The sequence below is a fragment of the Pagrus major genome, chromosome 19 (assembly GCF_040436345.1).
Source record: "Pagrus major chromosome 19, Pma_NU_1.0".
NCBI lineage: Eukaryota > Metazoa > Chordata > Actinopteri > Spariformes > Sparidae > Pagrus > Pagrus major.
In genome coordinates, this window is record NC_133233.1 from 1,732,392 (window position 1) to 1,758,225 (window position 25,834).

At 41.9% G+C, this 25,834-nt stretch overlaps 1 protein-coding gene across 1 annotated transcript in view; it reads right to left on the reverse strand.

The window, feature by feature from the left end:
* Positions 1–25,834, reverse strand: part of pde1ca (phosphodiesterase 1C, calmodulin-dependent a) — a 184,310-nt gene that overhangs the window by 59,733 nt on the left and 98,743 nt on the right. The window contains exons 7-12 of the mRNA XM_073488855.1: positions 10,173–10,239; positions 9,359–9,475; positions 5,280–5,420; positions 3,321–3,421; positions 3,103–3,231; positions 1,596–1,697 (exon numbers count right to left, since the gene is read on the reverse strand). Of these exons, the coding sequence (XP_073344956.1) occupies positions 1,596–1,697; positions 3,103–3,231; positions 3,321–3,421; positions 5,280–5,420; positions 9,359–9,475; positions 10,173–10,239 (657 nt within the window). The remainder of the gene's footprint in view (positions 1–1,595; positions 1,698–3,102; positions 3,232–3,320; positions 3,422–5,279; positions 5,421–9,358; positions 9,476–10,172; positions 10,240–25,834) is intronic.

Sequence of the window (25,834 nt, forward strand, 5' to 3'; positions counted from 1 at the left end):
CTCAGTTTTACTGCGTTTCCTGCTGTCACTCATTTTCTCACCTTTCCAGCGTGTTGTCTCTGTAGTGGCTGTTCTCGTTCCCTCTCTCTCTCTCTCTCTCTCTCTCTCTCTCTCTCTCTCTCTGTGCTGTGTCTGTAAGCTTGCCCCTCCTGCTCAGTGCGGACACACAGACGCCACCACACATCATGTAGTTGACCAATCACGTGTGGCTTGAACAGAAAAAAATAGAGGAAAAAAAAAATCCAAAGGAGCCGGCTCCGATCGTTCACTTCAAAGAGCCAGCTCTAAGAGCCGTTTCATTCGCGACCGACACATCACTACTGGATACTTTCAAATCTAGCCTGGGCTTGACAGTTTTTCCAACTTACCAACCTCAGCTTTAAACCTAATTACCTACCCAACCTAATTAAATGCCGGTCTTAGTCAAATGAAATAAAGCTTACTTGTGCAGTGCCTACTTTATATGAATTAGAATGACACAACAGACTTAATGCAGTGGTGTAACAGCATGGATGTACTGTATGTTTGAATACAGCTGCAGGTCAGGCAACAAGCAGCAGCAGCACCACCACATCCAGCACACCACCTACCTCCAGCGGTTCTATTAATTGTATGTTACTGTTGGCATTGTCTATTGTGCTGTTTTATTCAGTGTTTTTGTTTAAGAAGAAATTTAACTGTTGATGACATTTCCAATGGCTGTTGTCCATATATTGTGGTGATGGGCTTTGGGGCGGAGGGGGCTCCAAATCTTAATCTTGCCTTGGACACCAAGATGGCAAGCGCCGGCCCTGTCCTCAGTATGTATTTTCTGTATCTGTTAACATGTTTACTCATATTCTCTGGCCCCTCATTTAGGCTCAGTTTCATGCACTGGCCACCATTCCAAACTAATTGAATAGCCCTGCTGTAGACAAACCATTAATTAATACTAAAATTAATAAAATTAATAAAAAAAGAATTTCCCCTTGTGGGATTAAAATAGTATAATAAATTAAATTAAATTAAAAAATCATTACTATAATACTATTGACACACTATTGACACACTGTTAATAACATGAAAATTCAGTTCTTTTACTACGGGACAACGTTTTTTCCCCATTAGTCTTTGTTCTGGACCTCCATCCCCAGGTTTCTGGACTTAGGAGAAGGCAGAGGCAGTAATGTTAAGCGTTGTCAGGTTGCATCACTAACAAACCAAAAACGCCTACGCGTGATCATCTACTTTTCTTAATTGCTTCCAGTAGGAGTAAGGCTTGGTTGTTATAAAGATGTTGCTTGATTAAGAGCAACACAATAACAGCAAATACTGCACTGAATAGACAATAGATATCTATATTCAGGACATGGAGCTGATCAAACACACGCCAAAGCAAATTAAATATCTGACAGGGAAGAGGAATGATTTAGTGACCTAACATCACTTTTGTGCATGCCACATAGCTGTTTTGCATGTATACACCACACCCTTTTAATCCCATCCCGTGGAAACCGTTGACGCTAAATCTTCATTCAGAATAATTTTAATCAGAATTAATAAATATTGTCCATATAAACATAGCCACTGACTCAGAAGTGAAATCCACAACTTACGTCTCAGGCTGCTGCAGGAGGCTTTTCATGACTTTGACCTGCTGGAAGTGACAGGACATGTCAGTGGCCAACACCATCTCCACTACCAAATTACGCAGTTCTCTGAAAGAGTGAATGAGAGGGAAATATCTCAACAACTTCTACATGGATTGTCATGAACATTCATGATGCCTTCAAAATGTTTTTGGTTTTGGTTTATACAGAGCCAAGGAAATAAGTAATTTGTGCTCTTTCATATTTAGTTTAGCCTTCCAAATTGTTGCACAATTTTACAGTGCCTATAATGCATTTGATTAATAAATTAAATCTATTATGTTCAAGTCACGAAATTGTTTATTTTATTATAATCACATACAAACAGACCCACACACACAATGGAGTAACCATCCATAAATACACTTGAAAGCATTGTAAAAGTCACTTACAGGAGAAGAGGTCATTAGGATTAAGTCTAGCTCAGATTTCATTAACCGACTGTAGGACCTCTCTAATACAGTACTGTACTGAAATCTGTTTGTTCATTCTAAACCTTTATCATTATACAATACAATGGACCATCCCAACTAATTAGGTTGCTTATTAAGGTAATTTTTTGTATTAAATTGACATCTGCCAAAGTGATACGGGTTGAATACTTTTAAAAACAGCATATCAAACTTTTCCTTAATCCAAAATAGTACTGTAAATAAAATTATCACATATAGAAAAAATAATCTGGGTCAAATGTATCAGATGCTAATTTATTTTTTTCTGCTGATGAGACTGTGCAAAATCTTTTATACAGGTCAACTCTTGCAAACTCCTTTACTGTTCAAAATACACTACCTCAGCCGAAACAAGCATATATTGTTTACCAAATCAAGGAAAATCATCAGTTTGACTCCTAACTGTTCAGCAGCACATTCCTGCATTTCCAGCATTAGGCATTTTTCAGCTATGAACATTCACACTGCATTATCTATAGGAAATGCACCCACAAAATGTGGAACAAATTGCCTGACATTTAGACTTTGTCTTGTGTGGCAACTTAATCTGTACTTTTCATTTTTACACAAGGACTGGCTCCCTGGCTTTGTTTGGGTGGTGAAAGAGACAGAGCTTGAAAGCAGCTGTACATACCAAAAACAATTAAGTATTTAAGAATCAAGTAATCCCTGTATGCAAATTATTAAATCAAAAGGGCAAATATCTAATTTGAGAGCACACATTTCTTTTTTTCTCCCTAGTCTCCATAGGTTTATGGCATGTCATGTTGATGACATGTCAACCTTAGCAGTACGTATTTTTGTTTTGGTTTTTTGTGGGTAATTTTGCAGACTAAACTATGATGATGAACATGTCAAACATTGTAACTATGAGCATGTTAGCATGCTGATGTTAGCATTTAGCTCAAATCACTGCTGTACAGCTGAGGGAAACATTTAATAGCTCCATTAGCTGAGCATGGCAGGCTCACAGAGCAGCCATTTGACTCTTTGCTTATACCCAGTACAAAAGCCAAAATGACCTCCAGTCATCTTTGGAAAGATTAGAGAGGATGTTCATTTCATCATCATCTTGTAGAAGACGATAGGCAGCACTGACATGGTGGTTCTCCAGAACAGCACGGTCGTTGTACAACATTGCTGTGTCTGACCTGCAAAATCACACAAAGGTACATTTAATATGATCAAGCAACCTCCAGTTTCATAATTTTCTCATCAAGTGATGCTGGAGGGAAATTACCTTGTCTGGATATGAAAATTATTGGTTGTCCCTGTATGTTCATAGTCATGGATGGCAGCTGCAAAAATTATGGCAAAGATCTCCAGCTCAGTTAGCCAGTGCTGGGAAAGAGAGAGAGAGAGAGAGAGAGAGAGAGAGAGAGAGAGAGAGAGAGAGAGAGATGTTGCATTTTGGGGAAAAAAACAAGAAAGATGTAAACATAACGTAAGGAAAAATGGTAATTAAGCTGATCAGGGGCTACCCAAAAAGGAGTCTCTGCTGAAATCTCATCAAGGTTAAATTGGAATTTGGCTTTTTGAATATTGTGATGTTTTGTCATCTCTTACTTTTTACATTTTAACATAATTTCAGTCATGCACCACGGTTGAACTAACATTGAATTAAGTATCGATTTCGAAATGAGAATCAACAGGAATCTCCTGCCTGAGAATCTCTTGGCATAAGCCATATAGGTGGTTGCCTAGAGCACCACATGCTGTAGCAGTTGTTTGTCCTTTTCTGTCTGTTGTAGCTACATGTATTTGCTTGTACAGTAATAATCAGGCTAGTCTACTCTGTAACTGTCCAGATGCACTCAGGAAATTTCAGGGAGGCTCCAAATCCTAATCTCGCCTAGGGCATCAAAATGACTAGAGCCAGCCCTGAGAATCAACATTGAAATCTGTTATCTGAAGAAAGGAAGCTTTGCTCGTGGTAACATGGATTATCACGAGAAAACAAACAAAAGGTTGTTCCTACCAATTCAAATGTCTTTATTGGCCTTACCATGACAAAATAAAGTATTGCCAAAATATTAAGGGGGGAGGGGGGTTATTACAATATGGAAGATAGAAGATAGACCAGCTTTCTCTTGTTCATCTCTCTCCTCTTTATCCTGATGGCTGGAGAACAAATGTTCAACAAGTACTTTTGCCATCCTTTGCATTTGCTTTGATTTTCTGTTTTGTTTTCCCCTTTTCTTTTATATTACTCAGAAATGAAATTATTTTAATGGGTACATGTAGATTTGGTGGCCAGTAGCTCCTTTAAATTTTGCTACATTTTTGGTATAGTTAGCATTTTTTTTGCCTTTATGTCGCTTTCTATTGAAGCACGCTTTGCCTATCATCAAAGTACACTCATCAACATCAGAAAAGGAAGCGTGGAGTTTGGATTTCGTGCAGCAGACTGCAAGAAGATCTTCGCCATTGGCATCTCCCGAGAGGCCAGCCAGACCAGTGGCACAAAAACGTGAGAAAGTGATGTGATTGCCAGGAAAGAGAGCTGGGAACAGAGCTAAACTGCCCCAAGTTAAGCTCAGGAAAATTAAGTGAATGAGGTGTGATTCAGGTTCACTCAACATAATAGAGAATGAATGGGAGGCACATTACCACAAGGTTGGCGATTCAAATCCCAAATTCACTATGACCACTTGTACTACAACTACTACTACTACTGCAACATCTACTGGAAAAGATAATGCTCTTAAGATAGTAAAAATGAGCATGACAATTTAAAGGAAGAAATTTCTTGTTGTTAAAGACATCTTGATTCAACAAACACCTTTTTAAAAATAAGTATTTCTTTCACATTTTTTACAAGTTAACTTTCAACCACAACGCTTAAGGTCTGATCAACAATGCTTTAAGTCTATGATACTGTCTTACTTAACTGAACTCTTGTCTATTCTTTTTTAGTGTCACAACACACAGTGTAAAAAATGAAAGTTGCAAAAGTCCCTCAAACATGGTGCTTTAGCTGTTCTAGAGCTGTTTAAATAGGCAATCCACTGATTCAAGTATTGTAATTCCAGAAAGGTGGGAGATTCACTTAATACTGATCAAGAGAATGGTCAAAATATGTGCAGCAGAAACAGATATCCTGACTTTTCCCTTATATGGGTCAAGCTCTAAATGCACTGAATAGTGAACTTCCTGTAAGGTTTCTAGTTTCACTGCATTAATCCAACACAAGACTTACCACAATACCAGTCTTGAGAAGAAGGTAATGGATGGTCTGTGTAACATCAGCAGCATGCATCAGGTTGTGGTATGGGTTCTTGTGTTTGCTGTAGCCCAATTCCAATGAATCCACAAATGATATGAGAGCAGAAACCGGTACCTGAAATAGAGGCAATACCACCAAGAACCATGATGACAAATCTGCAGCATTCATATTGACCTTATTCTTTGCTGGAACAAGGGCGCTTCTGCAATGCGTCATTTTGTAATCTTGCTCCCGTTTCAGAGTAGAAGTATTATTACTTCGTTAGCGTCATCAACTTGATCATACTTTTGCCACTGAAAAATATTGGAAATGGGTAGCGCAGCTTGTTTTGTTAGAGGTTGTCACAACCTTGACCTTATTCTTTGCTGGAACAAGGGCGCTTCTGCAATGCGTCATTTTGTAATCTTGCTCCCGTTTCAGAGTAGAAGTATTATTACTTCGTTAGCGTCATCAACTTGATCATACTTTTGCCACTGAAAAATATTGGAAATGGGTAGCGCAGCTTGTTTTGTTAGAGGTTGTCACAACAACTGGAAGAAGACAAGAGAGTTGTTGAGACAGGAGTGTTTTGTTCACCGTCCTTTGACCCCCCTCACAGTGCTGCGGAGCCCCATACCACCTATATCCGCTACTGAAGGATGAGGACTAGATAAGGCTTTGGCCAAAAGTGTTCAGGAGGTCATATTTTGCTCATTTTCAGGGTCCTACTTTTATTTGAGGGTCCTAGTAGAATAGGTTTACATACTTTAATTTTCAAAAAACACATTATTTTTCTTTTATGGTGCATTGCTGCAGCACCCCTTTTCACACTGAGTCTTGAACGCTCCGTTTTAGGTACGGAGTGAGACATCTCGCCTCTGTTCAATCCGCGGTGAGAGTTGCAGATGTGCATTACTTAATGGGCAGGATGTAGCCAATCAGAGGCAGAGTAGGGTGGGTCATGTCGAGCAAGGTAATGTGATCCAAAATAACTCCACTTCAGCTAGTAACCATGGCTGCGGTACAGCTGTACATGTTCGAGCTCAATTCTGATACCGAAACACAGGCAGAATAAACCGAATGAACTTCACAACCAAGACTGGAGCAGGCCGTTTCAGAGTGGTAAGTTATTATTTTGTAACTATCTTTTATTTCAAATATTACGTTTTAACGTTGCAATTTCTCTACATCACAGTAGCAACTGTCTGCTGACTGACTGGATTGTATATATTTTACAATATATATATATATATATAATGCCTGTTACATAGTGAGGCATAAATTACAGAAGTAAAGGCTCAACTCCAAACCAGGCATTTCAGGCAGTGCAGGAGCAGTGTTTTCTGTGGGAAAGAGTAACTCCCTTTGCCGTGGACACACTTTGCAGACCTTTTACATGCACAAAACTCAAGGTGCTGTATCGTAGGCAACTGCACTTGTTTCAGTTTCTTGAAGACGTTTCACCTCTCATCCAAGAGGCTTCTTCAGTTCTAACTAACTGGAAAGGAGTTAATGTGGGTTTCTAAGGCTAGGTGAGCCCAGGTGTGAATGGTTGTTAAGCTGTCTGGGGAGAGAACTCAGTACAGCATTGTAGGGTGATAAGTAATGTCTTAGGCCACTTCCTCTGTTCAAAGCAAAGCACAAAAATGCTAGATAACACAATAAAGGACAGGCAAGAACCCAAAAAGCATAGTATGACCTCTTTAAACCTGGCACATTTGCTGAAAAGACCATATGTTTGCTCTTTTCACTTTGTTTACGGGAAACCAACAGAGCGTCACCCTCTTCCTGCAAAGTTCCTGGGCGATGAGGTGGCCCTTAAGAAGCCACCAAGGGTTCTTTTCCCTGTTCTTGGTCCTGTCAAGATGAATGCTGCCTCAAGCAAAACCTTGGGCTGGTAGGACAATCATAACTTGCATGCATAATCTATCATATACTACTATGGAAGCTTCAGTAAACAAATTAACAGAGTTGATTAAAAGATGATATTTAAGCTTTTTCAGTCGCTGCTGGGATGTCTACTTACTTTTAATAAAGATCCAAAATCAATTTATCATTCATTTATCATTTTACAACAGGGTTGTATGATGAAACTGAGTTTATGTCCCCTATAATATGCCACTCATAAAACAAATTATAAATGGATTCACAAATAGTTGAATAAATTTCAAATACATAAATATAAAATAAATAAATATTAATAGTTTATTACTCAGCTGCATAAAACTACAGTAATGTCACATTATTATATTAACAAATACAGGTTAAACAAATATACAGTAAAAAATAATAGAAGTATATAATCATGGCATGTAATGGTTCTGATCTCTTACACAGGGTCAGAAGGAGAGCGTACTAGAGGTGACAATAAGCCATCCCACTGTGCATTAGAACTCAAACATGAAACAGCTATCCAAACCTGCAATATTACAACTTAAACAGGTAAATTACAGCTGATCAATGATGATTACAATTTTTGGAGTGAAAGCCAATTAAAACTGTCTTGGCCAGTAGATTTTTCGGCCCAGCAAAAAATGTTAACGTTGTACATTATTACAGTTGATCATGATGGAAAAGCATTCAATTAATATATTAGATAGGCTGCATAATTTATCTGTTATGTGCAAGTCTTGAGTTTTGTCTCCAAAACTTTAAGTAAACGATCATACGATTTGTATGTGAATGTGTTTTTGTTCTTTTCTTTCATCACAGCCTGCTACATCAGAAACTATAACCATGTTAGTTCAGAACCCCAATTAAATTAGTTTTTGATTATTATTAATTATTATATTATTATATTATATATTATAATACACTAACAAATTTACACTTCATGTTTACAATTCCAACAAATTAAACTAAAACACAAATGATAACACATATGGCAGGCCATGAGTCCCATTTTAAAAAAACTGATTAGTGGTCTGCTTTGTGTGTTTGCTCCAGGGAAGCCATGGTTCTTTATATCGTCAGAATAGGCTTTAGTTGCCACACAACTACTTGTGATAAGGCTATCAGGCACCTGCCTGGACCTCAACGACACTATGTGGAAGCACTGTGTTTAAAGTAGAATGATTTCAATCTTTCAAAAGTTCTCATCATAGGTCACATCTATGAGGAGTTGGAGCATGGTTGCAAGACCTCCCCTGATAAAGGAACAGCCAGCTGTCTCTACCAATCCAAGGCTACTGACCAGGAACCATGCTGTGATGCTTAAGTGCTTGATTGGCCCAGTTGCATATCAGCTTTCAGAAATACCATTTCACTTTCAACTTTGTGGTGTAGGACTTTACCAACCTTTCCATTGTGTAGGTATTGAAATTTCTCACTGTGGAGCCATTCACACCAAGAGACGGTACAAAGTAATTAAAAAATGTCCCCATACGTAATTTCAGGCAATTTCAGCATGATGGATGTGGTACAGAAAAACCATCCATTTGCCACAGTGTAGCTGCTGAGCTCCCAAATTTCATTAGTTGTTGACATCACTAGCAAACTTTGCTATACCAGAAAAACTAAAACAATTGCTTTCAAACTGGATGTGAAAAAGTGGGCGGAGCAGTATAAGGTCAATAGGCCCACAATGGTTACATCAATTTAAAGGATAACTCCTGGATAATGTTTTGATTACCTTTCTGACCTTTCTGATCGAGACTTTTATGCAAAAGGTGCAATACAGGTCTACAGATTATGGTGTGTTATGCTAGGAAGAATTTATATAGCCTCTGGCCACTATCTCAGAAGAGACATCATCTGAGTTCATTTTAAAGACACAACTCCCCCTGGACACAGAAAAAGCCCTCATATAAACTATTTTTCTTTTCACATTTATCTATGTTTTACACAGCATCTCATTTTTTTTTGGAAATGGAGTTGTACATTTAGTGCAAATCATTTCTCTGTGACCTCTTCAAACTCCTTCTTTGTCCACTGTGGAAGCATGATAACCATCTAGTTTCACCCATGACGCATACTGTATGAAGCAGGTTTAATGACTAGATGTGCAAAAGATGACAAACAATCACAAAATTATCTGAAGTGACTGATAAAGAAACAGATATTTGTTGGCATACCTTGAAATGATTGATCAAGTCATATCTGGTGAGGAGCTCATAGAAGACAATTTTCAGCGCGTGGTCACCACTAGTATCATTCAGTGCAAACACATCGAACGACCACATGTCCACACGCTAGAACAGATACATACAAACAAGTTTCGTTAGCACATGAACATCAACATACTCATTCATCTGTTCAATGCAGAGTGGATCCAAACTTAAGCCCAACTAAGACTTCCATTGCCCACATGTGCCAGGGAACTCACTCTGGCGGAATTCTTCTTTTTCCTTGCATAAAGATGTATTATGAGCACCTTCCCACACTGCCAAAGCACTCCTAACTGATGCTTTGTTCTTTAAGAACAGTTCATCCACTGCTTCTGTATTTTGTCATCTACAGGTACAAAGATCAATCTATGATGCTTCATCGGGGTGTTGCTCCCAATAAACCTTCAATAATTAATGTGATCTTCTTTGTAAAATACAGTTCTTGTCATTTAGCTTCCTTGGGATCAGTGTCACTACACCTTCCACCCTTTAGCCATCCATAATCTTCTTATAACCCTTGTTTCATCTGTTTAATAACAAACTGTCATTTTATTACACCTTCAACTTCAACCTATTTTCATCCATCTATTCTAGATCTTCAGTCAGCCTCCAGCTGTCAATTCAATCATGGATTGATACATGAATAAGGAGTTTTAGAACTCAGCATGTACATTCCATTAAAACCTTTGGACAGAATTAAACAAATGCTCTATACTATTAGTATGTCAATCTATTACAAGCTTTTCTCCATACACAAACCAACATTTGCACACATAGATACCTTGAGCACAGTGATGACAGTTGATGGATAATTGAGACCAACCATGTTGGAAGTTCGTCTGTACATCCTGTCACAGAGATACAACACACACACACATAGACACATGTCAGAACACAATGCACAAAAGCAAGCCAACACACACTAAATACCGCACTGGCTAGTATGGTAAAAATTAGAACTGTTTTCTGTTCTGTTATCTGTTCTGATATTTTATATCTCTTAAACATGCAAAGAGGGTTTGGAATTTGGAAATACAGTATTATATTCATAAAAATAATAAAATGAGGCAAAACTGTCTAGTTATCTGGTCAAATATGCTAACTAACTGGCTTATTCCAGTAGTTATGGACTTGGACCTAAATTTCAGCAGCCACATAAATAAAATTACAATTGTAATGGTGTCTTCACATGTCACAGTAAAATTATCCAATTAACTCATCCAGAATTCTACTGCAATGCTGCTTACTCACACCAAGAAAGTGAAGCACATTACACCAGAGCTTAAATCACTGCAATGGCTATCTGTGTGTCAAAAGATAGATTTTATAATCCCATCACTTGTCTTTAAAGCATCTCATGGTCTCAGGCCTATCTGTGATTTACTTGTATATTACCAAGAATCCAGATCAATCAGGTCATCTGGGGCAGGTTTAATCAGTGTTCCCTAGATCAACACTAAGAGAACTGAGAGATCACATTTTCAAAAGTACATAACAGATAAAAAGAAAACTATAAAGAACTGTATTATCTGTAAATATGTAAAAGAATATACCAACATCCTCTGTACCAGTTTTCACAATAACACTTTTAACACACTTTAAAATAATTGTACTATAGTACACTGTCTAGAAATATATTAAAAGGTAAATATACTTTTATGTAGAATTTTGCTCGATTTGGTGCCTCCCACAGTTTCTGAGTGCAACACCACTGTCATCAATACAAATCTAAGGTCTGTAACAATTTGTCAGACATGATGTAGGTGCTAACTACAAACAAAACTCATTACGTCATAATAGGGCTGTCGTGGTAACCGCAAAAATGAAAAACCGCGATATTAAGAAGCCCACCGCGGTGCATGATGGGCCACCGCCATCACCGCACGTGACCTGATCTCACCCCAACACATGTTGAGAAGGAGACAATGGCAGTTGCACTGGTATCAAAACCAAATGTTATTTCGCCCCTTTGGGAGCATTTTGGCTTTCAGTCAAATGAAAAGGGGGAGCCAGCCAATTTAAATGAGGCAATCTGTAAAATCTGCGGCAAAACGGTTCAAGTAAAACGAGGAATCACAACGAATTTAAGGGCTCACCTAGCAAGCTACCATCCAGCTATTGAGGCGTGGCTGCCACCGCCTCCTGCCACACAAAGTCGCGGAGCAGCTCACGTCGGTGCCAGCCGACAGCTTGGAGTCGGCGAAGCCTTTGCTCGAGTCGGCAAGTACAGCAGAGACAGTGACAGACATAAACGCCTAACAGGCGCAGTTACACGGTATCTGGTTGAGGAGATGGTGCCGTTTTTCACTGTGGAGAAACCTGCATTCAAGTCGCTGCTCCAGAAATTTGACAAGCAATATGAGTTGCCAGGGAAAACCTACTTCTCAGAAACTGCTGTGCCGAAAATGTACAATGTGTTTATGCCCCAGAATCACACATCCGACAACATCGCAGAGGCTCTACGCAGCGCATTTGATGAGTGGTCCCTGGATGAGAAGAAGCTGGCGTTCATAACGACGGACAACGGGGCAAACATCGCTGCAGCAGTGAGAAAATTGAGCTGGACGTGGCTGAACTGCTTCGGACATAATTTACACCTGGCAGTGACAAACGCAATGGCAAGCGTTAAGGATCGCACATCCCGAGCAATGGGTCTGTGCCACACCTTAGTGGGTGCGTTCTCCCAGAGCTGGCTGAAGAGGAGAGATCTGGCGAAAGCGCAAGCGGAGCTCCAAATCCCGCAGCACGGGCTCATAATGGTAAACTAGCTTTCAGAAGCTAATGCAGCTAATGTTGACTTTTCATTTAAAAAAAATAATAAGCAGGTGTAATTTTAGTTCAATAATTATACGGCCATTGTTCCGTCCATGCAGGACTGTCCAACAAGATGGGGCTCCAAACAGAAAATGGTGGACCCAGTCTTGGAGCAAATCCCCGCTATAAAAAGAGTTCTGGATGATCGGCGGCATCAGCATCTCATCCCCACCTGGCAAGGCATTGCAGTTTTGGAGTCGGTGAACTCGGCATTAAAGCCAGCGGCTGAATTTACGGATCTGCTGTCTGGCGAGACCTATGTCACGGTCTCATCCATTAAACCTGTCCTGAAACTCCTCACTGAAGATGTTTTAAAACCATCAGACGAGGACACCACTCTGACCTCGGACATCAAGCGGAAGATGTGCAGTGTTCTCGAGGAGAAGTACAGACCAGCTGCTCTACAAAAAACTTTGGCAAAGTCCTGCTTGCTGGACCCAAGATATCGGGGCAACAATTTTGATGATGATGCGGAGGAGGAGACAAAGTGCGCGCTGATCGAGGAGATATTAGACATGGAAGATGGAGGGAGCGGTGCCAGTGCGTCAGCTGCTGCCCTGCCAGAGTCCTTGGTGCAGACAGCGGTGCCACCAGCGGCAAAAAAAAAAAACGCTCGGAGACCTGCTGAAGTCACGGACAAGCACATCTGCAACCGTCCCGAAGAGAGCCAGAGCCGACCTGGAGCTCACTCGCTACCTGCAGGAGGAACCCATCGACCCTAATGAAAACCCCCTGGCATGGTGGCGCAACAACCAGGAGAGATTTCCCTTACTCTCCACAGTGTCACGCAAGTACATGTGTATTTGCGCAACAAGCGCACCATCCGAGAGGGTTTTCAGTGTCGCTGGAAATGTTATCACCCCTCTCAGATCCTCTCTCAAACCACATAAGGTTAACATGCTGGTTTTCCTTGCGCGTAACAAGGACATGACCGAGCTATAAATCATCGTCCTTTTTGTGTGTGTGTGAATGTGAAATTGTAGTGCCTGGTACATCTCATTTTGTATACTTAATTTAAAAAAAACAAAAAAACGGGCACTTGTTTTTTATTTCAGTAAGATGATGCAGCCAAATTTGCATTTAAAAGTTCAGCCTTTAAAGTCTCCTGAATTTGTTTTTGTTAAGTTCAATCAGTAGGAGAAACAACGTGCATCAGGCATCTGTGCCTTTACCGCCCTTTGATCTGCATTCAATAAAATAAAAAGTGTTATAAAATTGCCATGTCTTTTTTTTATAACCTTTTTTAAATGTGTAAGCGCCATGTTTCAGAGGAAATATTGCAATGAGTTTAGTAATTTAGTAATTAACAAACGAATTTGCTGAATAGATAGATAAAAAAAAAAAAAGATGGTGCAATAATATCGCATACCGCAATATTGAGCCGCCCTGACTCACCGCAGGGGGAATTCCTTAACCGTGACAGCCCTACGTCATAACAATGCCATGTCTTGAAAACTTGCTGAGATCCTACCCTCTCACTAAAGTTATCTAATGCAGAAACAAGTGATAAGGGGTTGGAGTGGCTGTGACAGAGACACCATTCACCCTATAACAAGACACTGTACCATCAAAATTAAATAATAAAGCTGTTATTTTAAGTAAAAAATAAGTTACACAATGTTGCTTTAAAGTTAAGCATAATTTTGTAAAGTGCACTAACTTGAACTTTGTTTTTCAACATATTTGTTATACATTTTAAAATACGTGCTTAAAAAGATCATTTTAACGACAACAATACGCTGAGCATATCTTAAAAATACACATTTCAATATCGTGAAGTTTTCTATGTATTTCTGGTTAATTTCACTTACTCACTCTGGCTAATTTTAAAATATATACAAACTGTGAAAGGAGCACATTGTACTGTTATTGTTGTTTTTGAGAAATAATTTCATGTCTCATCTCATCTCATCTCATTTTCTTAACCGCTTTATCTGTGAGGGTTGCGGGGATGTTACCGCTTTATCCCCCCCTTTCAGGGGGTTGCGAGGGGTTACTGGAGCCAATCCCAGTTTTTCATATGGGCGGAGGCCAGGGTATATCCCTGAACGAGTCGCCAGCTCATCGCAGTGCCCTTTTCTGACGGCAGAGGCTGCCACACAAGGTGCCAACTGCGCGTCAGGAGCAATTTCAGGGTTCAGTGTCTTGCTCAAGGATACTTTGGCATGTAGCTCAGTTCCGCCCAGTTCTACCCACTGAGCTACAGCCGCCCCAATAATGTCATGTGAATAAGCAAACACTGAATTTGATATACCGACTTCGTTTCCCCAAGTGACATGTTTTTGAGGGGGTGCATACATCATGCGGGCAAACCTTGACCTTTGTTGGAAGGCTGACCTGAATGACTAGGTTGCCCTCTTGTTGCTTTCAGATAGAGGCATTTAAAGCTGGCCTTATTTGCCTCTCATATGCCTTCCCTTCTATATAATTACATAGCTGTTATTAGTTTAGTTTATTTTTTAATAGATTAGCTCCAGAGTTACTGGAGGATAATTTGAGAGGATTAACATGGCAGGGGCATTCTTGCTCTCTTCTATTCATTTCTTACTCCATGTTTATTTCATCCAAAGTCATGCATCCTCCTTGCGTACATGCATTTTTTTTCTTTCTTGTTTTGTTTCTTTACTTTATTGACATGCAGACCAGTTATGCTGAACACATATCAGGACGCACAAACAAGGATATACGTTGAAGTTTTGCCTTCAGTGCCCTTACTGACCAGCTACCACAGGACGCACTGATCGGCTCGGCTCGGCTCTGAACAACAAACTCTATTTTTACTAGTTTTAGGCCACTTTTAAAGAAATCGTGTGAGAAACTCCGAAACTTCGAAAATGCACTTTACACCCGGACAACAAAAATCAAGCATCGGACCGGGGTTTTTATATTTTTGCTCCTTTGAGCAACTGGTGCTATGCCTATCACGGTTTGTTTTTAGCCTAGCAGCTATGCTAGCCCATGGCGCCTGCACGGTCTGAGTCCTAATTCTCCACCACATCTCGGATTGAAGGAACTTATCAGAGCGATCTCATCCTTGTCGGGCCCTCCTCGGGCCCTTGGCGGTAAGTTTCCTGCCTATCCTCTTCTTTGGAAACCTGTGTTGTCATCGTCTCAGGCTCCACTGGAGCCCTGGCGTGTAAGTTTTCAGTCCCCTCCGTTGCTCCTCATACTCAGACTGCCAGTGTTACCTCTGGACTGCTTTCCAGGCTCGTTGCTGGCTCCTTGTTTTGCTTTGTTGTTTCAGCTCCGCTGACGGCTCCCACTGCAGAGTTCGTGGACCTAAAGAATGAACTCCAGTCCATAGAACGCCTCATTGATGAACTCCTCCAGCGGCAGTCCGTGCTGTGTTCCCGGCTGGCGACGCTCGAGCCTGCGGATACTCAGTGGCCCTCGGCCCCGGCGGCGGTTTCTGACGACGTTCCCGGCTCAACCTCCACTCCAACCTGGGCTTGTGTTGATAAACGCCAGAAAAAGCTCTCTCTGCCCCTCTATGACCCATTCGGTCCCGGTATAAATGATGTCACTCTGGCAAACTTTTTCTCCCCACTGGCGAAACTTCCCCCTGAGCCAGTCTCTCCCCCTCCAGCACGCAGTGCAGCCCAAACCCGAAAGCGCTCCGCGCCACCCAGTATCTCCTCACCCTCGAGTTCAGCATCCTCTCCACCGGCATCTCCGGGCCGCAAAAGACGGCGTCTTTCACCCCTGCGGTCTGCATGGCATGCTCCTGCGGTGCTTGCGTCCCCCTCTCCGTTGCTAGCCACGGATGAGCACCCTTCCACCTCATCCAGACCACCTGTTTTGCACATCCTCCCACACAAACTAAGGACAAGGTAGCCACCTGCCACGCCCCCCCATGCTCTCCTATCTCATCAGGGTCCTCCAAGTTTCTCAACCCAAAACTAGCAGCTTACAATGATAACCTGGGTACTGAAAAACCGGAACTCTTAATAATTGGCGACTCAATTGTCAGATTTGTCCAACTCCCGGGCGCTATCACCTACTGTCTTTCAGGTGGTAAAACAACCGATTTTATTGAACTTATTCCTGCACTCCTTGACCTTCATCCTTCCATCAACACAGTTATAGCTCATACTGGCACAAATGACATAATGTCTAGGCAATCATCAAAGCTGCACGCGGAGCTGGAGTCCCTGTCCTTCACAATCAAGAGCCTGGGGAGGCGCTGTGTCCTGTCTGGACCAACTCCCACCCTATACGGCAGCTCTGAACATTTCAGCCGGCTTTTCAACCTACACCTATGGATGCAAAACTTTTCCTCTGCTACTGGTCTTGTTTTGTTAACCATTTTGACTCTTTCTGGTCCAGACATGATCTTTTTAAATCTGATGGGCTGCATCCAAACAGGAAGGGAACAAGGAGGCTGACCATGAATTTTATTGATTTTATTGCCTTTTGCTCGAATTGATATTTTTCCCAGCAGGTCCCCACTCAGCGATCTGGCCCAGACTCTTTTAGACCCCCCGCCCCTGACCACGCGGGCCCTGCTGGTGCTGGTGCTGGTGCTAGTATCTCCTCTAGAGTCTCTCCTAGTGTTTCTCATAGTATTTACTCTGATGATTCTCCTATTGGTTGTTCCAGTTCTATTGCAAGCTTCAGTTTCAGCTCTGCCAACAGCTCTTTCATTCCTGTTAGGATCTCTGGGAGGCAGCATGTAAGACCCAATGTGTGCCCTCCACTCAGACCCAGTCCTGTTGCAATTAATATAACAATTAGTATGGCCCCATTCACTAGCCCCACCTTGTGGCCACTTCCACCAGATATTTATCATATAACGACCATTTCAAACAGATACTCTCTGTGTAAATCAAGGGCTATTAAATCTGCAAATTTTACAAATCTGTCAATGTCCAGAGCTGGATGCTTCTCAAATCAGCAGCGCGGTGTTAACCAAGCCAATCTTCGCCCTCTACTCCATGCACCAACTCAGAATGACATGGACCTTAATATTGTCCTGATTAATGCAAGATCCATATCAAATAAAACTTTTATATTGAATAATTTCTTTACATCCCACACTCTGGATTTCATGTTCTTAACTGAGACATGGCTGCAAGTTGGGGAGTGTTCAGCTTTTTCGGAACTTCTCCCTCCTAACTGCTCCTACTTTCGCTCTCCTCGAACCACTGGTAAAGGTGGAGGTCTGGCAGCTGTTTTTAAATCTGTCTTCCAGTGCCAGTTGGCTACACCTGTTAATTACTCAAGCTTTGAGCTGTTACTGTTTGAACTAAATGGCCCGTCCCCTGTCCTCTGTGCAGTGGTGTATCGACCACCAAAATTTAACAAGGATTTTATAAAGGAATTTTCCGAATTTTTATCTGGCATTGTATTAGACTATGACCATCTTTTAATCTGTGGTGATTTTAATATCCACGTATGCTGTGAGGAGAAACCTATGGTTAAAGATTTCATTGATTTAATTAACTCCTTTAACCTCACTCAAGCAGTGACAGGTCCCACCCACGAGAAGGGGCACACATTGGACCTTGTGCTGTCCCTTGGTGTCTCTGTCGTTATTAATGAAATTTGTGACACATGTATATCAGACCATCTGCCTGTTCTGTTCACTACAACTGTCGCCTGCTCTGTAAAACCCTCTCCTCCTGCACTTCACCGCCGTGCTATAACCAGTAACACCCCATCGAAATTCTCTGCTGCCTTTAAAGACACTGTGCTCTTTAGCACTAACATTTTAGATCTTGTTGCCCCTCTAAGAAGGAAACACTCAAAAGCACCTTCAGAACCATGGCTAAATAACCATACCCGCCCCTTGAGACGTGCCTGTCGGCAGGCGGAGAGGAAATGGAAAAAGGAGAAGCTTCAAGTGTCGTATGAGATTTTGCAGAGTTGTCTGTCTGACTACCAAGAAGCTGTTAGAAGTGCAAAAACTGCATTTATTTCTCAATTAATCTCCAAAAACTGTCATAGGCCTGTAGGAGATACACTAATAATAAACACTCGTTAATGGGGCACCACCTCCGATGTTTTATCTATTTGAATAATCCGGAGGTAATTAATCAAATTCGACTAAACAAGGTTAACTTGTATCAATCCTAATCAATTTCAGAACAATTTATTCAATCTCACAAATGAAGAAGTGAATTCTACACATATCCATCGGTTCTCCACATTAAAACAAACCTGCACAGACAACGACGTACGGTTAAATATGTTTATTTACTAAATAAATCAAGGTGAATAAATGAAAGGATGATTCAAACAAACAATATTGATAACATAAAATGTAGAGACTAAATGATCATGGTAATGAATGGATGGAGATGAGCGGATGGTAAAGTCGCGAGTCTGGGAAGCATTCAAAGATTACTATAGTAATTTTGACACTAACGAGACCCTAACCGGATTTCTTATTAATTAAAGATTACTATGAATCAAAAGAAAAGAGACATCACCAACTCAAGAACATGCGTGTGACTCCAGCAGTGTGCGTGGGTGTTTAGCCTACTTTGCCTGAAGACTGGGAGATGTTCACCACTTTGGACCTCTCCGGAGCTGATAGCTTGACCTCGCTTGAGGTGCCGGTCCGCTGGCCGGAGGGATGTCGCAGAGCGTCTGCGGCTTGCAGTGGGTTTCTCTCGTCCCGGTGTCGGAGGGAGAGCGCCGTCTGTCCAGTACTCGGCAGGAAGTCCCGGTCCGCTGCCCAGCGGAATGGCACCGCTCGTGAGCGTTGAAGGCAGGCCGGTCGGCTTGGCAAAATGTCTGTTCGTTGCAAACCGTTCACACGGTTTGTTGATGCAGGCAATTACTGCACAATGTTATTAACGCTGGTGGTCAGATTAAAGGTCTTCTTCTTGCATGGAGTGATGGCTCTGAACTTTTGATCGAACTAATTCAACTTTCTTGACGAAAATAACTAGAGAATAACGCTGGCCGGGCGAGTCCTCAGTTATTACTCAAAACAAGACGAATTAAGTCAAATTAACTTCTACTGAGTAAAATACTGATACTTAACAAAACAAAACGAAAGCACTTAGAGTCAGTGCGTCCTCAAATTAGGGTATTGAGGTAAAAATCGTTTTTTTCTGCCTAAGAGCGTGTCGCAAAAATACAAAAAGTAAAGATTTAGAAGTGAAGAAAAATTTAGAGAAGAGAAATTTTAGAGAAGAGAAATTTTAGAGAAGAGAGAGACAGAATGGCTGTCCCTTGGTTTTTGTAGTCCATATCAGCAGGCGGTCCCTAAGGGGAGGGCTTACGGTTCTCACTGTGTATCATATCAATCGTCTACACTTACGAAACTTGAATTAAATTAAACCGATTTAATGTTTCGCGATCGTGCTTCACCTTTCTCAGGACCTTACCATGGCAAAATAAATGGACTTAATGAAATAATATGACCTGATTAAATTCGCTGAACGAATAAAAGAAATTAACACTGGATCAAACATGAAAACACTTAAAGATACAGTAGAACTGATAGAATCTGACAACATATATAAGCATTTCTTATAGTTCTAATACCTGTAAATGAAGAAACATATTACAGACTTTTAATCAGGAAAACGTATTAAAACATAGATATCTTGAAAGTTTAATTTCTTTGTACCCGGACTCACCACTGGAGGGCACTGTGGTTCCACCAAACACATGACACAATTAAACATTAAATTTGATTTTAGCCAAATTTCATCACAGAGAAACGGGAGAAAGATCAGTTTTATGAGCTTCTCTTACTGACCCTTAATCTGTTGGAATTAAGAGAATGAGATCCTGACTTAATGGTTAATTAGAAATGGTCTGAAATCTGGAGGAACACAGAGACCATTTGGTGTGGAATGTGATCCAGATAGCATCCAGACGTGTCATAAATTTCAGACCTGGGAGTGTTTGCATAGAACAAGTCAGAAGGTTTCCAGTGTTCTCTTAAAAGCTAATGTGTGCTTTAGAAGTTAGAGGTGAGGAGAGAGACACAGGTAAAGAGAGAGATACTCTAAAACAAAGGAAAAAAAACATTTGATGTGAGTTAATTTACATATATAAAGACTCTGTATTGACACCTTCTGATGACCAGTTGTTCGTCCCTCCTGGTGAACTGGCAGAGGCCTCGACATGACCTGTGAAGAGGATTTATCTGTTTTTGCAAGGGAAAGGAAGTTCATCCAAAGGCTTTGGGTTGTAAATTAATTAAAAGTGTCTTCATACGAAGTATTTACAACCAAGAAAAACACTGTCCTCTCTGCCAGGCGATAAGATGGCGCCCCTCTTCCTGTAGAGTTGCTTCAAACTTAAAAACAGAGTTGATAAGGAAAACAGGGCCTCAGCATCAGAGAGAAAGGAACACAGAGACGAGTTCCTACAGGCCACAGGCATTTTTCAGTGCCTTTAATTCTTTGGCCAATCCGTGTGACGCAGCCACAGTCACTCCTTCGTCCATCCTCTGTGATAGATTCTTAAGATTTTTTGCTGAGAAAATATCTGTCCTCAGATCCTCGTTGGCCAGTTCCACTGATCTTGACCCTCATATGGTATCTATGTGCCCAGCAGTGTTGGATCATTTTGAGCCCATCTCACTGGCAGCTCTACAGGGAGTTGTCCATCATCTCCGCCCTACTAACTGCCCTTCTGATAACATTCCCTCTCGCCTGTTGAGGGAGGTTTTTGACACTGTGGGGACATCAATCCTTTCACTAATAAATATGTGTCTTGTGTCTGGTTGTGTTCCTGCTCCTTTTAAACATGCTGTTGTAGAACCCCTGTTAAAATACAAAAATCTCGATCCCACTGTACTCTCCAACTTTAGGCCCATTTCCAAATTGCCCTTTCTGTCCAAAGTCATGGAGAAAATTGTTTCATCGCAGCTTCAAGATTTTTTAGATCAACATGGTATCCATGAAAAATTTCAATCTGGTTTTAAACAGCTTCATAGCACTGAGACAGCTCTTATAAAGATTTTTAATGATTTGATCTTAACAGTCGACTCTGGTCACTCGGCAGTCCTTGTTCTCCTCGACTTAACGGCTGCTTTCGACCACAATATCCTCCTGTCCCACTTGGAGAGCTATGTTGGGATCAGGGGTACTGCTCTAAAATGGTTTAACTCCTACCTGACAGACAGGACTTTTTCAATTCGCTTATTATTCATTTGGACATGCTCCACTCCTATGTGGTGTCCCCCAGGGTTCGGTTCTGGGCCCCACCCTATTTTCATTATATATGTTGCCCCTAGGTTCTATATTTGAAAAGCACAATGTCTCTTTCCACTGCTTTGCTGATGATGTCCAGATATACATGCCCTTAAAAATCAAAAGCAAAGGTGCATTGCAACCTCTGCTTGATTGTCTGGACGAAGTTAAGTTGTGGCTGTCCTCAAGCCTTTTAAAATTAAATGAGAGCAAGACAGAAGTTATTGTGTTTGGCTCCCCACTGCCATTGGGGGATGTACCTATCCTTGGGCCTATCTCCTCAAATATGCTCAATTCCGTGAAAAGTCTGGGAGTGCACCTTGATAGTTCTTTTAAATTTGGAAAACAAATTTCATCGGTGGTCAGCTCAAGCTTCTTCCAATTGAGATTAATAAGCAAAATAAAAGCCTACCTTCCCCCGGGTGACTTAGAAAAAGTGGTACATGCTTTTATTACAAACCGGCTGGACTACTGCAATGCTCTGTATGTGGGCCTAGACCAGTCCTCTATCCAACGTCTCCAGCTGGTCCAAAATGCGGCCGCTCGCCTTTTAACAGGCACCAGGAAAACTGAGCACATAACCCCAGTGTTGAGGTCTCTCCACTGGCTTCCTGTTTGCCAGAGGATAAGTTTTAAAATTTTATTATTGACTTTCAAGGCCATCAATGGCTTGGCTCCCCCTTATCTAGGTGACCTGCTTGTTGCCCACACTCCATGTAGACCATCACGGTCAGCCGACCAATTCCTCCTCAACATACCAAAATCTAGGCTAAAAACAAGAGGTGATCGAGCCTTCGTGTTCGCTGCTCCAAAACTTTGGAACAACTTGCCACTCTGCATTAGAACAGCTCCAAATGTAGAACATTTTAAATCCCTGCTCAAAACCCACCTCTTCTCCCTGGCTTTTAACACTCCTAACTGACTGATTGTTTTATCATGACAGTTCTTATTGTTTCTTATATTTTATTTTATTGTTTATTTTATTGTTTTATTGTGTTTTATTGTGCTTTTATCTGATGTATGTAATTGTAATTGTAATTGTTTTTAATTGTAAAGCGCCTTGGCTAAAGGTGCTATATAAATAAAGCTTGAATTGACTTGACTTGACTTACTGGGAGGGCAATTGGTGTGGTTGAACAATACCATTGTCCATTGCCAATTGGCTGACAGCCATTGACTACTAATCCCTGACCATCGTAACATCGTGATTCAAAAGGCTCCCTACGAGAGCACAATTAGGTGGCATGTCCCCTCAGAAATGCCATAGCACAAGAGTTGTTGTCGTTTGTGATATGTGGGGAAAGGAAATGAAAAGAAGTATGTTGCTGCTACATTGCTTCTCGATGTCCCATTTATTATTTTCTTATTAAACCAGCTCAGTTAGGCGAACCCAAGACACTTGGTTAAATTTGTGGCATCAGTGTTTCTTTTCCTGCTGGCAGCTATTTCTCTCAGTCATGCTGTTTTTTTTTTATCTTAGCTTTCTTGGCTAGTTGGCCAGCATTGTTTTATGCATACAAGGCTGAACAAAGCTAAGTTATGGACATGTGATGCAGAGACATGTCAGAGCAATGCTGGGAAACAGCAGCGGCTACAGTGGTGAGCTAATAAGCAACTGCTGCCTGTTGACAATACTGAGGGGACATGCTGCTTCAAATTTGGAAACAACGATGTCATCGACCATCATGATCTTTCACTGTAGACAGCATATTCCAATTTATAAATATATTAAATATAACGACAATCTATTTATTACAAATGCATTTTCTCATCTACCTGCTGTAGATAGTCATTATGTAGTTATTGGGGAAGATTTCAACATAGTTCTTGATACTAAATAGGTCCTCCCATAAAGATATTCCCACATCCAGATCAGCAAAAGTCATATGCTCCTTCCTTGAAAAACTTGATCTGATGGGACAATGATGATTTAGGGCCCAACTACAAGAGTTTACTCCTTTTTTTTAATCTAGTCCACTATACCTTCTCTCAAGTGCTCTCTGTGACATCTATGCTTTTATAGATAAACGATACGCCAGATGTATCACAGGCTATGGCCTAGGATACATTTAAAGTGTATTTGAGAGGAATCATTATCTCACATGCCTCATACACGCAAAAATAGGAAATTGCTGTCTTGCCTAAGATTGCTGATGAAATGTTTCATATAGACACTCAATACTCCTTGGCTCCATGTCCTCAGCTGAAAATGGTATTCAACCGAGAAGCAATTCAAGAAAGACAGAATCTTTGCTGCTTAAATCCAGACAGTGGGTGTCTGAATTTGGTGAAAGGCTAGTAGACTGCTGGCACACCAGGCACATTCGGCTGCAGCCTCTAGATCAATTACAAAACATTAAATAACTCTCCGGTGACATACTAACTGATCCAAAATATTAATAAAACATTTTGTTAATTTTAATTCATCACCATACAAATCGGAATGCAGTTCTGAGGTATGGGAGGGCGTTCATCCACTGGAACACAAGAATCCAACACTGTCATCCGACAGTTTTATTAATGATCAAGGGGGGCCCACAACTCATCAAAAATCTGCAATTTTAGAAAGCACCCATTCCCAATGGGTACACTGTTGAATTTTATAGGAAATTTTCCAATTTCCAACCACTCTGCCCACGCCCTATGTCGGAGCCGGAAGTAAGTTGGCTCCACCAGCACAGTATTCAGGGGAACCAGGACTTTGTAAGACATTCCTCATAGACTGCTCAATTCATTTCGAATTAACCCCTCATGCTTTCCCTACTGATCGGTCGAAGATCGCATTCATGATCTCGCACCTGACTGGGAGAGCCAAAGCCTGGGCGTCGGCAGAATGGGGCAGACGCTCACCGATCTGCAGCTCTCTCACAGATTTTCAGGTGGCGTTAAAATGGACCTTTGATCCCATGACGGACGACCGGGAGAAAGCACAGGAGCTGAGTGGGCTGAGACAAGGCAGAGACTCTGTGTGTGACTACGCCATCTGTTTCCGCATCACTATCGGCAAAGAGCGGGTGGAACTCCACGGCTCTATATGATGTGTTTTTAAAGGGACTGGCAGCCCCGATTCAAGATCTTCTCATCCCTCTAGACTTACCCGCAGGCTTGGACGATCTCATCGCTCTCACCATCCGGACGGACAACAGACTCGGACAGCTCAGACGACACCGGGGCGACAGGACTGTGATGACCGAGGGAGCTCCACGCTCGCAAACACAGAGCTGGCCAGCTCTCCACCGCTCCCCGCCAGAGCAGCGTAATCATCTCCCTGCGGAGGGGGAGGAGGACCCCATGCAGCTGGGCAGAGCGTGGCTGACGCAGGAGGAACGACGGAGACGACAGCTGGAAGGAAGGTGATCCTACTGCAGAGAGGCTGGTCACCTCGTCATAACCTGTCCAGCCAAGCGATCTACGGCGGTGAGTCAAATCACGGCTTCAGGCCCCGTCACACGCACTCTCACAAAAGTCAAGCTTTTAGCTAAGCCCATCAGGGCCTGAGCTCTAGATGGGAAAGAACTGTTTTTCATCACCCATATCACTGAACCACTCCACATGCATATTAAGGACCACAAAGAGCGCATTCGCTTCTATTTATTCAAAGCATCCACTCACACTCTGATATTGGGACAACCATGGCTCTTTCGCCACAACCCCCAGGTAGACTGGAGATCTAGAGAAATCCAAGAGTGGGGGGAAGAATGCATCAAAGACTGTTTTTTCAATCCAGCCCAGAGCAGTGATGTAACAGATGGACCCAGCTAAAATTAGCGCTGTAGCTGAGTGGCCTACACCTGAAAGCCGCAAGAAGGTTCAGCAGTTCTTGGGATTTGCTAACTTTTACAGGCGGTTTATCAGAGGCTTTAGCGCAATAGCTGCTCCCCTCCATGCTCTTACCTCCACTCAGGTGCAGTTCCGCTGGTCTCCAGAGGCGGAGAGGGCATTCCAGGATCTCAAGAATCGTTTCACTTCTGCTCCCATCCTCACCATGCCAGATCCACAACGCCAGTTCGTGGTAGAAGTGGATGCCTCCAATGAAGGGGTCGGAGCCATCCTCTCTCAATGCTCGGAACAGGATGGTAAAATGCACCCCTGCACTTTCCTGTCACGACGACTGTCCAAGGCTGAAAGAAACTATGATGTCGGTAGCCAGGCGCTGTTGGCGGTTAAACTCGCCTTAGAGGAGTGGAGGCACTGGCTAGAGGGGGCCAACCACCCATTCATAGTCTGGACTGACCATAAAAATCTTGAGTATATCAGAAAAGCTAAGAGGCTCAACTCTCGCCAGGCCAGGTGGGCGCTATTCTTTAACTGCTTTTCTTTCTCTCTCTCTTACAGGCCGGGGTCCCGGAACGTCAAGCCGGACGTCCTGTCTCGACTATTCGACCCCGAGCCTCTTGCCAAGGAACCTGAGACCATCCTTCCACTAACCCGTGTGGCTGGAGTGGTGACTTTGCAGATAGAAGATGAGGTG